Source organism: Falco biarmicus, chromosome 14 (genome assembly GCF_023638135.1).
Source record: "Falco biarmicus isolate bFalBia1 chromosome 14, bFalBia1.pri, whole genome shotgun sequence".
Lineage (NCBI taxonomy): Eukaryota > Metazoa > Chordata > Aves > Falconiformes > Falconidae > Falco > Falco biarmicus.
In genome coordinates this window covers 7,888,947-7,906,449 of record NC_079301.1, presented here as the reverse complement: position 1 = coordinate 7,906,449, position 17,503 = coordinate 7,888,947, and the positions used below count along the sequence as shown (strand labels likewise).

The 17,503-nt window shown below is 47.5% G+C and overlaps 1 protein-coding gene across 4 annotated transcripts in view; it reads right to left on the bottom strand.

The window, feature by feature from the left end:
* Nucleotides 1-17,503, bottom strand: part of FGF13 (fibroblast growth factor 13) — a 259,815-nt gene that overhangs the window by 54,973 nt on the left and 187,339 nt on the right. For 2 of the 4 annotated variants that reach the window (XM_056360076.1, XM_056360078.1), the window contains one exon: nt 2,109-2,219. In XM_056360076.1, coding sequence (XP_056216051.1) covers nt 2,109-2,219 — 111 coding nt within the window. Of the gene's footprint in view, nt 1-2,108; nt 2,220-4,220; nt 5,302-16,944; nt 17,055-17,503 lie in introns of those variants that run through there. The other 2 variants (XM_056360079.1, XM_056360077.1) reach the window with 2 other exon arrangements.

Sequence of the window (17,503 nt, the reverse complement as noted above, 5' to 3'; positions counted from 1 at the left end):
CGCTGTGCAACTGCTCTGCTGGCCACAGCTGAATTTGAGGATGCTCCCCTTATTGTTAAGGGGAGTTTTAATTATCGCACTGCGCTGCAAAGCAAATGGTCTTACAGAAGGAGTCCTCCTGCGTTTGGAAAGGGCTACAAGTCGTATGGCTTACCCGCAGTGCTCAAATATGGGCTAAACAAGAGATGTCTCTGCAGATATTGAAGAAAGGATTTCAGAGGGCCTGATCCACTTAATAGTCCTGTGAGCAAGGCTTTGGAGGAAGCCCCTTATGTGGACTCTGATCCATAGCATAAAATCAATCTCTCTTACTAGCTCCATTAAAAATGTTACAATTAAAATAAATTCTGGACTGCAGGATATTCAGGTCCATACACTGACCTTACATGAAAGAGGAATATATACAAAAGCATGTGGTTTTTTTATGATAAAACACTCCTCTGTTCTGAACACTTAGGTACTGCAGCCCAGCTGCAACCATTTCTGGGATACTTCCATTATATTTAAGTATTCAGCATTTTGGAAGGGTAATATCCAGCGACAAGGAGTTTTTATGATTTGCTTTGGAAGTTATCAGGTTATGGTAAATTTAAGGACACAGTGAAAACAAAAGATATCTTAAAAACAGATGCATTTGTACTTCCATAAATTTTACCTTGCTTCAAATCTCAGAATCCCTGTTAGAGGGACTCCAAGGAAAATATTTGAATGAAACCAAAAAAAAGATGCAATTTCAGATATTTGCTCTGGTTTATAACAGAGTAAGATTTGCCTATTTCTTTTTCTTTTTAAAGATAATTAGGTTAAACCCTGAAGTCCTGAAAGATTTGTACTGACTTTTAAAATCACAAATATTAGATCATTCACTTGAAAAAAAAGCAACTTTTAAGGTCCATAAGGATCATTCTTAGCGTAAATGTCATGGCTGCACTGAGAACTCTGTAAGATGGCAGCAGCCGCTCAGCGTTGCACTGAGCCAGCCTCCACGCCACCTTCTCCGTGGGTGAGGACGGACCTGGAGCCAAAGCTCAGGTGTCCCTACGGATCCCCCTTGTGCTCTGCCCTAAGGCCAGCACCTTCCGTGGCTGCAGACCTCCTCCCACAGCGAAACGAGGTCCTCCTGCCACTCAGAAGTTAACATAGGGATGCCAAAAGGATTAAAGAGGCTGTGGGAAAGGGCTGGGAGCAAGTGACGGGACAAGATACTTCCTATTGCATCTAGCGCTTACTCTGCCATATTCCAGTGCCCTCTAAAATGAAACATTTCACCTGCAAATGCTTTTCATGCATTACATGGCACTTAAATCAGTGTTTTTTAATAATTAAAAAGGAAGGTCCGCCTGTTGATTTTATGATTTGTTGTCTAAGTGGCCTGAAATGCCTTCTCAAAGTCCCTGCGCCTCCTAACTTTTTTTCAAAACAGAAACTTGGCTTAAGCTAAACACTGCAACTATGTGAAATACTTAAATGTTTTAATTACACACACCAAATCTATGCTCTAGTAATCTTTTCCTGTTTTCTATTAATTCTCAAAATTTTAAAAAATACAACAACAAACAAACCCAAAAACATCCAAAGCTTTTTCACAGAATAGCTCAGGAAATCTGGTTGAAAGCTGAAGGTATAATTAAGTTTAGAAGGGCTAAACAAAAATAATAATAGGGAAATGTGAACTTTAAATGATGATGAACTCTCATTGTGTGAACTAACATGGCTCTGTTTGAATGAGCCCCTGTTTAAGAGTGGAGATAGCATTATTCTATTTCAGGAACTCTGAGTAGGCGAACAAATTTTCCCTGTTGGAAAAAAAATATCTAATAAAATCCAAAGGACAGCAATGAACTTCTCTAAATTACCATGGAGATAACATTTGCTTTGTTTGTCATATGTGTCATCATTAGCTCCTCTAGTTCATTATTTCTATAAGTGATTTTTATTTGCATTTCTCTCAGACCCAGGAAGTCTGAAAGACTTTGTGCTGTGAGCAGAGTGTTAAATGCTACTTCCACTCACTCAGTCATCCCAGGACAACAATTTTGAATGGACCTATACGGGAAGAATGAGACACCACAGTTCACAAACACACCATTTATTCTCATGTCACTTACTATAACTACTGTCCTCCTCTTTTGTTCCATCAATTGTTCCATCTGCTTGCAACTGCAAGTGGTATCCTTGCCTGCTGTATAGCTTTGTTACTATACCTTTAAGCTGAGGCTCTGTAAAAAAACAATAGTGAGATTAATGTGGGAAATCCTGATATGCTGTTCCAAGTGAGCAGGATGCTAAAACCAAATCTCCAGGTTTCTTCTCAAGGCTGAGGTATGAAAAAGACCCAAAATAAAAGCAGGGCAACCAGCTTTGTAACACTTTCCACTCAGACTGAGATCGAATTTATGTCTATAAAATCAATTGTCAAAATGATTAAATGCCACTTTCGATTGCAATGTAGATAGCAAAGTAAAAAGCTACTTCCAGTGAATACAAATTCCAACAGTGTGCTGCTTGGCCTCAGGAGCTCAGCCCTATCTCTTTTAAGATTAGAAATGAGCTGGCAAAGAGCATATTCTGCCTTTTAAAAAAGGTGTGAGTTCTTAAATGGAGAGGAAAACCAGGACTACTACGATAGCAGTAATAAGAGCCACAGAGACGGTTGAGAGCCTAAATATATAGCAGCAAATGTTTAGCACAGGAACTGCTGCAGCTCTAATAAACAAACCCCCATTCCTTGCTGCTCCAAAGACTACAGAGCAGCCGAAATGATAAACTACTCAATGAACATATGGAAAATGGAGGGGGGAACCCTGAAATCCAGCAATGTGTGGAACTGCAGAATAAATATTACCAGAAGGGTTGAGGTAATTACCTCATCAGCTAGAAGAAGAAAGATCAAAACAACGCATAGTTTGGGTAGATTTCTTTTCCTCATAACCGTCCTCAGATTCACAGTTAGATAGCAAGACATCTCACAGTTTCTGATCATTCTAGACCAAAAAGCGTACAGCAACAGGATCTGCTGTCAAGCCTGTATAATTTAAGGTATCTAGGTAATGCACCAGGAGTAAATGCTAAAAAGGTCTACTTCCACTGAATCCCAATGACATCTGCATTGTAGTCATTTCGCACAATTATGCTTGTCAGGAGGTGATGCATCTCCAGAGCTCGCTCCACAACGCCTTACCTAATTCAGAGATAAACATACTGTGAAGATATAATGTGCCATTTCCAAGAGCCAATGCCTGGTTAAGACTCCTTGTGTTTGTAATCAAAGACATCAGGGAGCTCTGCTACAGTACTTCATTTTAGTAGGAGCTGAAGGCAAAAGCTTACAATAGTTTGCGTAACTGTATTAGTTCCTATTAGCGACCTCTAATAAGGGTACTGACGGATGCACGATTCTTATCTACCAACTTTTCTGGTAAGAAATTAATCCAACCCCCGCTTTGGCCTTTTAGCCAGAATATATCCCAAAGCTGTTTGCAAACTGCGAGTGAGGCACCTCTTCTGTGGCTGCTGAGAAAAGCAGACAGGTTAAGTAGCTAACGGCATCAATGTTTCAGCACAGCAAAGCGACAGCAACATTACCAGAGTTTTGCTCCTCCCATGTACAAAAAAACCCACTTAGATCAGGGACTGAGTCTTCATGCCTGATCTTTCGCGCCTCTGACACAGCATCGCGTCTGCAGGGCAGCTGCATGTACGAGGTTCCTAGAAAGGAACAGGGTGCTGAAGCAAAACTCTGGAAGGTGCCGGTGAAAGCAAAAAGCCTCATCTGCAGTCAGCAAATAAAGCACAGCACAGGCATTCTGCAAAGCAGGAAGACAGAAACAGATCTCTAGACCACAAAGTTAACATACAACTGAAGGAGGTGCATGTGCGGGAACTTCCCCTGCTAACATCTCCCCCTCAAATAAATCCCATGTGTTTGTGTATGTGTAACAGAGAGAGAGGCCACTGAATTACTGGCACACAGGTGTGCAACTGAGGCAGATCACAATGGTGTGTGTTATCCAAATAAACCAGATGAACATGAAAGGGGACAGGACTGGCACGGGGTACCCATGCCCATCAGACCATACAAGCCAGGACTGGCCATACCCACACGTTCATTTTACCAGCCCTGAGACACCAGTTCCCCTTTCCCCATGCCTGATGCACATCCCAGTTTGCGTTAAATTAAACAAACCAACCCCCAGCCCCGAGATACAACCCTTGCCAACCTGGTCGCCGCCTTCGCCTTTTCTTGGAGCCAAAGAGCTTGACCCTGGAAAACACATTCAACTTGTTCTTGTCGCAGCTTCCCTTGCTCTTGCTGGGGCTGTTGACACACTTACAGGCATTGGACTTCTCCCGCTCCCTGGCTTGTCTCTTCTGGCGGATCAGGGAGCTGGCGATGGCTGCAGCCATGGCCGCCACCGCCCCAGCACCACTGGCGGGTCAGGCACACGGGGTTTGCTCGCCGGCTGCGGGCACCGCAGCCAGCATGCTGCTCGGCCGGTCCCCAATGCCGGGGACACTGCCGGGCACCTTGGCCAACACCACCCACTGCCAGTCAGCTTGGGAGCCCAGGAGACACCGGCGGGATGCTCGCACCAGAGCCCTGGGTGGGGATGCAACAGTTTAGCTCAAGCGTTTTTGTCTGCTGAGATCTTCCCCTTTTGATTTTCTGATGGTTTTTTATTCCTCCCAACTTCTGGCAGGGGAAAGTTTGCAGGCAGAGGCGAGTGTTTCTACAGAGATCAAGCAGATCACTTGCAAGAAATCCTTCCAAGCTTCTCCAGATGCACTATTCACATGCAGACATGGCACAGCCAGTTGGCGCAAGATCATTGCATCTCTCCTAGCTCCAGTTTCTCCGGTTAACTTTTCTCCCCACCCGTCCCCCCCCCATTCAAATCCCAGCAAACACCTGTTAAGGTTCCAGCAGGGGCTGTCCAGTTGCAAGGGTTTTCTAGATCCTTTTTTCCTCTTCTCCCTTAAGAAGAGATCCGAAGCAAGTGGTGATGGAGACACTGGGAGGAGGTGCTGATGCCTGGAGCCTTGGCTGCCTGCTGCTGAATGCTTTGGGAAGCCTCTTCCCCTCGGCTCCTCACAGGTGCGGCTGACAGCACAGCCTCCTCTCCACGGACACGTTTGCTTTAGCGTTGCAACACTTCTCAGCAGACAGTAAACAGCCGGAGCTCCCCTGAGCCTGGTCGCCAGCAGCTCAGCGCCGAGACTGCAGCAGCAGCAGCGCTCAGGCAGCGGATGCACGCACTCGCACACACCCCACGAGCTGTGCGCTGGTACAGAAATGAGGCGACGCAGCAAGCCCCTTATCACCCTCCTCCTCCTCCTCCTCCTCCTCTCCCAGGCAAGGCAGCGAGCGGGAGACCTGCCCGGTGGCTCTTTGTGCGTGGAGTTGCGGAGGGGCCCCCGGGGTGCAGGCAGGGGCTCAAGGTGGGCAGCGGGAGCCAGTGCAGCCCCGCTGCCCACCCTTGCCGGCCCCACGGGCGGTGGGTACCTGCTTTTGACAGAGCCGCCTCCCGGGGAGGTGCAGACACCCAAACAAACGTGACTGCGATGAGCAAATAGCTGGCACCAGGGTTTTGGCAGCGGAGTGAGGACACCTGGCTGGCAGCGGGAAGGTGGTTCGGGGAGGCAGGTGGGGGGCTCCAGCCACAGCTCCCCCCCTGCCTGTCCCCACCCTCACAGAATGGCCCCCTTTCTGCCTCACTGATTTATTGGAGGCTTTTTGCCTCTCTTGCTTTTCCTTCCCCCCCACCTGCTCTCGGCTCCCGTTTTCTAGCTGAGCCCAGAAAATCCTCAGAGAGCACGATTTCCTTGTCATTGCCATGTTCTCCCTCTTCTCTTTGACTCCCCCTCCCCAGTGCCTCTGTGTCCCCAAAGGCCAGGCTCTCATGCCAGCTGGGTTTATTCACCCCTGGCTAAGTGGGGGCCAGGGTGCGGTGGCACCAGGGCAAGGAGAAGCAGCAGTACCATGATGCTGAGGAGCACAGGCTGGTGTCAGAGCCTGGCACTGCACTGTGGTTGATGCCCTGCACACATCCATGCCCCAGGACATAGGAAGCAGGAGATCCTGGGGATCCCTTTGCAACCCACCCGCTGCTCTTCCAAATGCTTTCAACAGCTGGAGCCTAAAATAAAGCCAATTCAGGCTAGAAACAAAACAGAGATTTGCAGCCCTGAAGGCAAACAGCTATTGAAAGAATTTATCCCCGAGGCAGAGGGGATTCGCAGTCACTTGCTGGCACTGAGGCAGGGTGGGTAGTCCCCTGTGCTGGAGGGGGGAGGCTGTGGGCTGGTTCCTTGCAGGAGCTGAGCTTAGTGGGGACTGTGATGGCAACAGGCTTCGGTCATCCAAGCCTGGGACTTGCGTCCTGTGTGCCCTGGGCCAGCCCCAGGGCTCCTCTGGGTCTATCGAGACAGAACCCATGCAGGTGGGTTGGTGTGACAGCACCAGATTGCTGATGTGCTTTCAGACTCAGCCAGGCTTCTCAGGATACCTGCCCCTTCTTTCTCTCCTCCACACGACCCTCCCTTCCCTCCCTCGGGCTGCACACTGTGCTCCCAGGGAAGTGCAGTGGTAACCACGCTGCCCAGTACCTTCACTTCAAAAAGCCCAGTTGAAAAGCAGCTCGCTGTACCTCTGCAAACATTACAGTCCCTCCCTGGACTAGAAAGAGCTCGCAACAGGGTCCAGATCTGTTTCCTCCAACTGGGAACTCCTGTCCCAATACACGTTGCATGGCCAGGCCTTAATAACAGCAATGCCCATCATGCACAAATTTTACGATGATGATGTCTGACTGAAAGGACAGTGTGTGCCATCACAGCCTGAGACCTCGCCAGCCAACACGCTATATTGAACTCGGCAGCCCCACATACTCACCCATAACACCTCTTTTCTGCAAGAAGTATATGTATACATGTACAGCTACACATGTAGGCATGTACACACACTCACCTTTGTTTACAAGGCACTTCATGGCATCCACATATAAATGTAAAATCAACACTCCTAATTTCTTATTTGGGTTAAACAGTAGGGTAAAAATAACTGTAATTCACAAGTTCCACCACTACCCTCATCTGCCAGTCCACATAAGACATGTGAAATCCAACCCAAGAGACAGCCAGTTGGATATTATTAGTAATAACTCTTCCTACTCAACTCACCGGTAACGTACTATGATTTTTGCCAACTTTTCACTTCCAATACAGTCATGAGCGAGACTTGTTTTTCCTGAGACTCACCCATTACTTTATAAATATTCCCAGTTTGGAAAGCAGCATTTGATCTTCAGATCAAAGTGAAGCTCCCTCATTGTGATCTGTCCTGTAGGCCAGATGACATTTCATTTTCACAATGACTACCCAGAACTCAGAATTTGGCTAACCTTGAAAATCCTGAGGAAAAGCAGTATATAAAACTGGTATTTAGGATATCTTTCTGCCAGCATTCCAGCCTGCATGCTTAAAATCCATAATGAAAATTCATTTGCACAAATGTTCCTTGACAGATAACTAAAGAGAGGAATAAAAATAGCATATATGCATAATCAGATTTAAGTTTCAAAAAGCAGTCCTCCAGGTTTTTTTGCATGATCAACCTCTCCATCTATCGGTACTCCCACAAACATGTCTTCGTTTACTATAAATGGCATATGAAAATGAAGATCTTCTTGGGAAAACATCTTTGGTACAGGACCAGTCTTTGGACTACTTCAGTGTTACAGATATAAAAATCTCAAGGAACAGCTTTATTTTCTTTGAGCAGCAAGAGCTGTTCACTCCCTACCAGGCTAGAAAGGTAAAATAAAATAAAATAACATTCCAAGTGACTTTTTGAATGTAGAAGACAAGCAGAAACTCCTTGAACACATGCCCTCTTTCTTTGTGTGTGATTATTGCAACAGAGCACATTTAAAGCTTGAAGAGTAGATTGCCAGAGCCATTTAAACCAAGAATTAAGCATCAGCATAGGGCAGATATGTACAATTACTGTCAGAGACAGCACCGTGATCTACCTGGAGCTGGAAGGTGACCCAGCAGCAGTTCTACTCTTTTGAAGCGGACAAAGATGTCACCCACTTCTGATTTATAGTTTTCCTTTCAGTCATCTCTTGAGTTTATGCCGATTTTTTATGATTATTTCCATGATTCTGATCATTAAAATGTACTTGAACCTCCAGAAGTTGTCTGGATTAGGCAAAAGTAGAGCCTGCAGTTTGGTATCATGCCTCCCAAACCAGGACTGGCTCTTTGGCTAACGCAGGACATGGTTTTCAACCAACACTAAGTGTCTGCCCTCGCTGCCTGGCTCCTGCAAGAAAAGGCATCAACTGCAAGCCCAAAACTTGCAAGCGGCCCAAACTGCAAGTGGTGGTGGCTATTTCACCAACTCAGAGGAAAGTGCAAAACTTCTGGGTTTTGCTCCATCCTCCTTGAACCATTTGCACTGCGGCAGGTCCCATACCACCACTGTTTCAATAGTTTGATTCTATCCGAGCATAAAAGTTTTATAGGAGGTCCTATATAAACAGGTAGCTGCTGAGCAAAACAGACGCTGCACAAAAATTCAGACCAGATGAAAAATCCCAGGCCAGCTGCAGACCTCACCGTCAGGAAACAAGCTGCAATTTTTGACAAGCTGCCGTGGCTTTGCAGCGCGCCCGGTGCCAGCGGCAGGCTGCGAGCAGAGGAACTCCTCCTCCCCCCCGCTGATCACCTATGCTATTTCGGCGCACGAACGCCAACAGATGTGATCCAGCACAGAGCGGCGTCTCGGTGCAGCACTGCTGTCAGCGAAGGGAACGGGTGGAGGAGAGACGGCACTTTCTAGCTGCCTGTTCAAGTGCACTGGTGACTGGCACATGAGCCCAACATGCCACTCGCCGAGGGACCCAAGCTCCTCCGTGCCCTGTAGAAGTATTAATGATTCCCATGACATGCTGCCATAAAGCAGAAACTTACCGCCAGCACCTCGAGTCAAAATATCCCATCCTCAGACTAAACAGCATGTTCAGTTACTTCCTCTTCCTCCATAAACCAAAAGATTTATAGGAGGTCCTTTTTGCTGGGCAAAACAAATGCTGCATAAAAATCAAGACCAGAAGAAAAATCACAAGGCAGCTCCAGAATCACTCAGCCCAGCATAAACCCCCAAACCACCCCTCCACATTTACAGGCCTAAAGCGGCTTTGGTGTGACAGAAGAATTTCAGCTGCCATGGGAGTCCCTCCCAAGGCTCTTTTGTTCTTGCTGGGGTAACATGCTACTGCTGTTACAGAACAGGCAGAAAAAAAAAAGCTTCAGGACTCAAATCTACGAACTATTTGCACTGCCTATACTCCTCAAAAGCAGAGAATTGTTTTCTGAAAAGTGCCACCAGAATCGCTTCTCTCTCTTTTCAGGTTGAGATAAACAAGACTTCATCCAGTCAGGTATGACACAGCAGCTCTGAGGCCCCCAGTGATTTTTTTTCCTCTTCTAAGTAAACAGAATTACTATTCACCAGGAAACCGAGCTGTTCAGACCCAAGCCCCGCATCACTTAGCTCCTCCGTGAAACATCCCGTGGAAATGACTCAGCCTTTCCTCTGCAGCCAGCTCCGCGGCTGGACACAAGCGCTGCAGAATGGCGAGTGTCTGGGTGCTCTCTGCTGCGGGGATGGGCACAGTTCACTGCCCACTTCACTGCCCCTGAAAGCCTAGTTTTACCCTAGATAGCAGCTAAAGGAAGAGTCAGCTAGAGGTATATTTCTCACTGCAATTTGGAAAAAGGTACTAGTGCAAGAGCTGAGCCTTCAGGCAGCTCCAGACCGAAAGCTGAAATTTGAGGATATTTCAGTCAACAGACCGACTGGGCTACCTTAAAATTAACCTTATTAGTAAAGATCAGCTTCAATAACCAGCTGCAGACCTTTACACAAGCTGTACTGCTGTAAACAGACGTAGTTTTGTGTTGAGAGCCTCAGGGCACTTGTAAATAGCAACATGGATGTTCCTGGGTGTGTCGGTGCCATGGTTCTTTGCAGCAGTGCACTGTGCAGCCCTGCTCAGTAAGAGGAAAGAAAGGCAAAATAAATTCCCGTGACACCAGTGTAGACGTGTCACCTGGACTCGCTTTGTCTAAGATCTCACTTCTTGTTGAGGGGATTAGGCAGCTGGTTGATTTTTGTCTTCACAGAGTACAGAACCACGTATCCCAACACCAGAAGACCAGTACAACTGGTATACAGGACTGGATGTGCCGAAACTGGCCCTCATCCAGCAAAGCAGAGAAACACATCCCTGTCTTTAACGTATGAATCATCTCACTAAGATTACTAAGATATTTAAAAAATAATTATGCTCCTGATACCTTACAAAAGGTTCTCATATCCTAATCCTGTTCTCTTACCAGACCTGCACAAGTCCGCTAGGACAAGGTTCACTGACTTTGACAAGAATTTTGGCGTCTTCTTCATGACTGACATGCCCTGCCAAATGCTGAGGATGGCCACGACATCTTACATCAAGAACACCAGTTTCCTCCCAGATTCTCAGAGAAAATACCGAGAGAATTCCCAGTACTGCCCCTTTCCAGCTGTGATTTCCAATTCCTTTACAGAACTGTCTCAGTCAAAACTGAATTTGATCTGACCTGGCGGTGCAGGCATTTTTGGAAAAGGAGGGCGTTGTTTGAAGGTAGAAAAATGGAAATATTTTTGCTGAGGTTAATCCATATTCAGTCATCCCAAAATGTCAACCACAAAAGATCGTCTATCCGGTGCATAAAAGATCAGTGCCAATCAGCTGGGAAAGGTCACGGAACAAACAGAAGAGATCAGCTCCCACAGCTCTGTGGGCTCCCAAATTGGGAACACGTTATTCCGGTGTCTCAGGGAGCCCAACCTGAGCCAGGAACTTGCAGCAGTGACCGACCGACTTCCTTCTGCCCACTGCAACGCCATAGCAAAAAATCCTCCCACATCAGTATGCACAGAAGTATCTGTTCATTCACCTCTCAGCATGACGACTCTTGGAAACATCAATGTAAATGACAGCATATCATCCCTGAAATATTTACATCTCAGCATGGGACACAGGAGAAGTGTGGGCTATATGCCATTGTCAAACTTAACATAAGGCCACTTTACACATGACAAAACACTGTAAATAGTCCTTCACAGACCCACAGCAAGTTGCCTAGAGATTGTCATATTACTCAAATGGATCTTTTTCCACCTTTTCATAGATCTGATGGTTCATCCTTTGCCAAGAGCTTGACAAAACCAGACTCACTGGCTCTCCAGTGAGTTGGAGCCTCTGAGAGTTCAACCCCTCCCACCCGCATCCAAGCATTTCTACCAGTTTCTCATAGCCATGGTCCTCGCCTTGCTCAGAAGCTAACTTCTGCTCCACTGCTTGGCTTCACACACCTACAGAGCCCAATCCACTCCAATCCTGTGTTGGATACCAAGCTTGCTGCTTCCCGTTGCTGTGCTAATGACGTAAGATATATCTGCTTTCTAACAATGAGACCAAATTACCTGGGCTGGGATCAGAAGAGCCTGGCAACGGTGTGACTTCTACCTGACCGCCAAGCTCATGGCACCAAGTTCACACAGACAAATCAGAATGTGAACAGAGTTGGTCACAAATGAAAGGGACTTTGGGCAAAAAGTGCCATACCTTGGATGGAGACAGAGCTCTCCAGGAGCTGCAGTTAGACCCTGCACTGGGTCCGTGCTTCTACAAATGTGCAAGCAGGGCCTTGCTCCACTCACTGTCATGGAACTGGAACCAGTTTACCGGAGCAAAAATGTTGGTCTCAGTTTCATTAACCAAAAGGAAGGTATATTCTTGAGGATTAGGAAGAAAACCATGATCTGAACTTCTGCCTTGTGTCTCAGTTCACCATGTAAAAACCATGGTATTAACAGTGATGTAAGAAGACATATCTGACCTAAGTTCAGTGATGTAGAGGTTTATATGAGTTCATCTGACCGAATATCTGGGCTGTACAACCAAAAAGAGAGACAAGGCACCTCCAGGTGACAATTCACTGCCATCCAAAAAACCACAATTATTTTCACAGCTGCATAAAGGAATACACTACCTCTGTGCTACTGAACTACTGTTGTGGGGTGATTCAGACTGTAATCTATCTAACGCATCTTCATACTAAATAATATTTACCACCACCAAAACTAAGTAATCACTTAATGAAGGTCCATGTAGCTCAGCCGCTTGCTTCTGGCAGTGCTCAGTAAAACATGTGAATATAAACCCAGCCCAAGTAGTCACAGAGTCGCACTTCCCACACACACACACACCTCCCAGCAATTAGCCTCGTGGCAACTCCAGGCTGAGCAGGACCTGCTGTGGGCAAGAGCGGAGCAAAGGTGACATCTATAAATCACACAGGGGTTTTGAGGTGAAAAATACAACGTATCATAAGTAAACAGAGGGGTATTCATTAGCATAAATTAGATGCACTCTTTTTGCAGGCAATACTCACAAATAACTTTGGCTAGCAAAACAGGAATGAGATCCACAAGCCAGCATTTACTGTATTTGATTTAAATAGGTTTGGAGACTAGAAAAATTTTGTATGTAAATTCTACATAAGCAAATTAGAGGAAATTCAGAGAAGGAGGCTAATAGCAGAACAGCTGCTGCTGCTCCCAATATTCGCATTAGGTGGCTGGGCACATTTCTGGGGACTCAGACCTCATCAGAAAGCACAGAAAGGTTTTGTTGCTATGCAGAGAAACAATGCTCAGAAATCAGAGAAACAGACATGAAGCTGCCCCAGCTGTGCGCTATTACTCCTCACTTAAGTCCAGCTGAACTACAATAGGGACACATTCGCTTGTACAGAGACTGGATAACTGTCCAACTTGTAGTTGCATTTCTACCTAAAGCCACCCCAGAACTAGTAGATTAAGGTGCAGAAGCAGATACAAATATAATACCACGATTTTAATTAAATTCCTAGTCCATACGTATAGCCTTCGCAGCTCCCCAGTCATACTGCTAAATCATGCTGAGCTAAATTCACAGCAGAGTGACACCATATTTAGCAGATGATGATATATCATCAGGATTTCTGTCCTCTCCCTTCAACCCTCTTCCCTTTGTTTATCATCCTCATTTTCCACCTCTCCCTGCCAGGATCTTCTTTCCCTGTTTCATTAAAAATTACAACATGATTCTAATGAGCAGTAGCCACAAAATCCATCAGTATCTCGATGTCCTTATCCTTCAGTTGAGGTCAAACTAATCTGGTTTACACACAAATACACTTAGTCTTAGTTTAGCTTCATCTATAACACAACACTCCAAGGCCTGGGAGCTTCTGCTGGGAAATAAAGGACAAAGAGCAGAATTAAATTCTAAGGCACAGAACTAAGCCAGCTGCACTGTAAGAAGTTGGCTGATCTTTCAATGTTATCATTCGACCAGTTCTACTCAGTCCATTTCAGATAACTGTACTTAAGAAGGACCTCCTTGCCTTTTCTTGTCGCCTATATGGGGCAGTTATGAGAGGTTAAAGACTCTAATCCTGGAAAAGGTGCCTACGTGTACAGCTGCACAGGTAAAACATGTAGCCACACAGAATTCATGAAATTCTGCAGCATTCTGCAAGGCCTGCAGGGACTCCCAGGCAGCTCCCCTCACATGACTGCAGCAAGAGATAGAAGAGATACAACTCCCAGAAGTTGCTGGTATCTGCTTTTCCTCTGGACTGTAACTGGGATTGGGCATCTCAAACCTCTGCAAATAGGGTCCTATATGCATAATATGGAGACTTAAATACAGGCATTTTTTCCTGCCTTTCTTCTTCCTGACTTGCAAGTATGAGTAAACCCAAGATGCTCCAACAATGCTGAGATGCACAAACACCAGGGAATCAGAGTAGAGCAGTTAATGCTGGGAGAAACTTCCATCTTCCTCATAGCTTTCTGGTTTTTCCAGCTTTCTAATATATGCAGCATCTCACTCACTGGCTGTATTTTTAGACCATTAATGTAATAAATTTTAGCCTACTTAAATAGTCCTGCTGTAAAGTCTTTCCAGGAGGCTTTCAGCAAAATATAGAGTTTCTTGTACAGGAAGCTGTAGAGCATCAATTTGTAAACAGTTACAAACCAACAAACGGGACAGGTTTCCAGTGCTTTCAGTCCAAACCCCAACGCACACACTGGCTGCTAAAAGCAGAAACAAGAGGGACACCTAGAGTTGGTTCTTGTAACCGCCCCAGCAAGGTCACTCGCTCTCTTCCCCAGTTCTGTGTCGCTCACTGGGGATGTTCCTTACAACAAACGCCCGCGGTGCCTCGGGGTGCAGTGACAGCCCAGGCGGGCCCTGGGGTGCACTGACAGCCCAGAAGGGGTGCAGCGACAGCCCAGGCGGACCCTGGGGTGCAGCGACAGCCCAGGCGGACTCTGGGGTGCAGTGACAGCCCAGGCGGGCCCTGGGGTGCAGCGACAGCCCAGGCGGGCCCTGGGGTGCAGTGACAGCCCAGACGGGCCCTGGGGTGCAGCGACAGCCCAGACGGGGTGCAGCGACAGCCCAGGCGGGCCCTGGGGTGCACTGACAGCGCAGGCGGGGTGCAGCGACAGCCCAGGCGGACCCTGGGGTGCAGCGACAGCCCAGGCGGACTCTGGGGTGCAGTGACAGCCCAGGCGGGCCCTGGGGTGCAGCGACAGCCCAGGCGGGCCCTGGGGTGCAGTGACAGCCCAGGCGGACTCTGGGGTGCAGTGACAGCCCAGGCGGGGTGCAGTGACAGCCCAGGAGGACCCTGGGGTGCAGTGACAGCCCAGGCGGACTCTGGGGTGCAGTGACAGCCCAGGCGGGCCCTGGGGTGCAGTGACAGCCCAGGAGGACCCTGGGGTGCAGTGACAGCCCAGGAGGACCCTGGGGTGCAGTGACAGCCCAGGCGGACTCTGGGGTGCAGTGACAGCCCAGGCGGGCCCTGGGGTGCAGTGACAGCCCAGGCGGGCCCTGGGGTGCAGTGACAGCCCAGGCGGGCCCTGGGGTGCAGTGACAGCCCAGGCGGGCCCCGGGGTGCAGTGACAGCCCAGGCGGGCCCTGGGGTGCACTGACAGCGCAGGCGGGGTGCAGTGACAGCCCAGGCGGGCCCTGGGGTGCAGTGACAGCCCAGGCGGACTCTGGGGTGCAGTGACAGCCCAGGCGGGCCCTGGGGTGCAGTGACAGCCCAGTCGGACTCTGGGGTGCAGTGACAGCCCAGGCGGGCCCTGGGGTGCAGTGACAGCCCAGGCGGGCCCTGGGGTGCAGTGACAGCCCAGGCGGGCCCCGGGGTGCACTGACAGCCCAGGCGGGCCCTGGGGTGCAGTGACAGCACAGGCGGGGTGCAGTGACAGCCCAGGCGGGCCCTGGGGTGCAGTGACAGCCCAGGCGGGCCCCGGGGTGCACTGACAGCCCAGGCGGGCCCTGGGGTGCAGTGACAGCACAGGCGGGGTGCAGTGACAGCCCAGGCGGGCCCTGGGGTGCAGTGACAGCCCAGGCGGACTCTGGGGTGCAGTGACAGCCCAGGCGGGCCCCGGGGTGCACTGACAGCCCAGGCGGGCCCTGGGGTGCAGTGACAGCCCAGGCGGGGTGCAGTGACAGCCCAGGCGGACTCTGGGGTGCAGTGACAGCCCAGGCGGGCCCGGGGCGCGGGCGGGCAGGGGGCGCCCCGCGGTGGTGCCGCTGCCCCCCCCCAAGCCGGGCGCGGCCGCTGTCCGCGGTGCTGATCCCGCCGCGCCGCCCCCGGCTCCCCGCGGCGCTGCCCGGCCCTGCCGCGGTTACAGCCAGCACCAGGGTCCGTTGCCGGCCCCAGCGTCCCTCCGGCACACGGTGGCTAGGCAGCGCGCTCCCCAAGAGACAGCCTACAGCAAAACCTTGTGGCTGTTTCAGACCAGCTTCATCTGCACCGCTCTCATGCTATAAAAGCGTACTGCTTTTGCAAAAGAGCACAGCAGTTAGAAGTTAATAATCTGAATTACATATTAAGTGATTGTATTTTGTAAATGCGTTTTAACACACCAAAAACGTTGCAGACTGCTTACTTCACTGTACTTAGATTTAATATATTAATTTTGAGGAGAAAAAACGCCATGGATGCCGTGTGCAACGTCATAAAAGTCGTTTACTAATCATGTTGAGTTATTTCTAATAAAGAATGATCTATGACCCAGACAGTTAATATCTAACTCTCTATACACACTGCCTATCAGATTATTTTTGATACTGGGGCATATTCCAAGAGCCCTTGGATTTGTTTTTCTTTTCTAGCCATAGGGCGTTGGTTCTTAACAGTAATCTGATCGTTTCATGTACCAAATACAGAGAACACATTTTTTTCATTATTAAAGAAAAATAAATTACACCATCATAAGCCTTTAGCTGAAACATTTACAAAAGAATAAATACTGATGTGTTTGTATTAAAAATGTTTTCCAGTTATTAACACCACAACAACACCGCCCTCAGTTAATGTTAGGCACAGTACTCTCATGAAAGGAAATTAGAACAGAACTGGAATTATTCTTTTTTTTTTTTTTCTTTAAAACAAGCTTTATGCCCGACAAAAAGCTTGGGTACAAGATTAGCTAAATATATGGCATAGATGTTTAAAAGGCCATAAAATCAACCTGTGCAACATTTGAAATACATACTCAAACAGGACAAATCTGCCAGTTCAGCAGCATATTCAGTATATTTACAGTTCTAGTCAGTAGGAATTAACAGTAATACCTTCCTTTTGCTTCAAATAGTGTATATTTAGAATTACCAAAGAAAATTCACAAAATCAAACCCCGATATTCTTAGTAGTAATAAATATTAAGCTTTAATTTCTTTATAGAGTTTATCATCTCTACAGAGGATTAGTTTCCAGGAAATACCTTCTCAATTTTTACTGTAAAAATATTGCTTAAATACATCTTACCTGAATAAGACTTTCTTAACCCCAAAGCCATGCTGCCTTACAAGCTGCTCCTACCCAGACAATTGCAGTCTACATTTGGAGCAGACACACAGGGAGTAGATCAGAGAAAGTTTAAGGCATATTTAAAGTATTCTCTAAGGTACGGGCCAGAAACATCAAGCCCATACTCGCGGTATAGAGAGATCATTAATGGGCATTAGTGACAGACCATTATGACTTTCAGAGATCATTAAAGATTCATAATGTAGCTGTATTGTTCTGGCAACATCTAACCATTTCTTTGACATAAATGTACATTTCTCCTACATGATTTGCTTAAACTTATTATTTTTGAGTGTCAGATTTTATTTTCTGCCTCCTAGAATTACAAAAAATGACTGTAACAGGATACTGGAGTACATTACATCAGCCGCAGGAGCCTGGTGCTTGGTTTAGTTGATACCCTCATTGTAAGGCATTTTAGAATATGAACAGCTCAACAACATTCGTGAGGTAGAATATGTACCATACATTCGTTCTTCTTTAAATAAGCTGACTCGTGATGGACCGTGAATGTTAC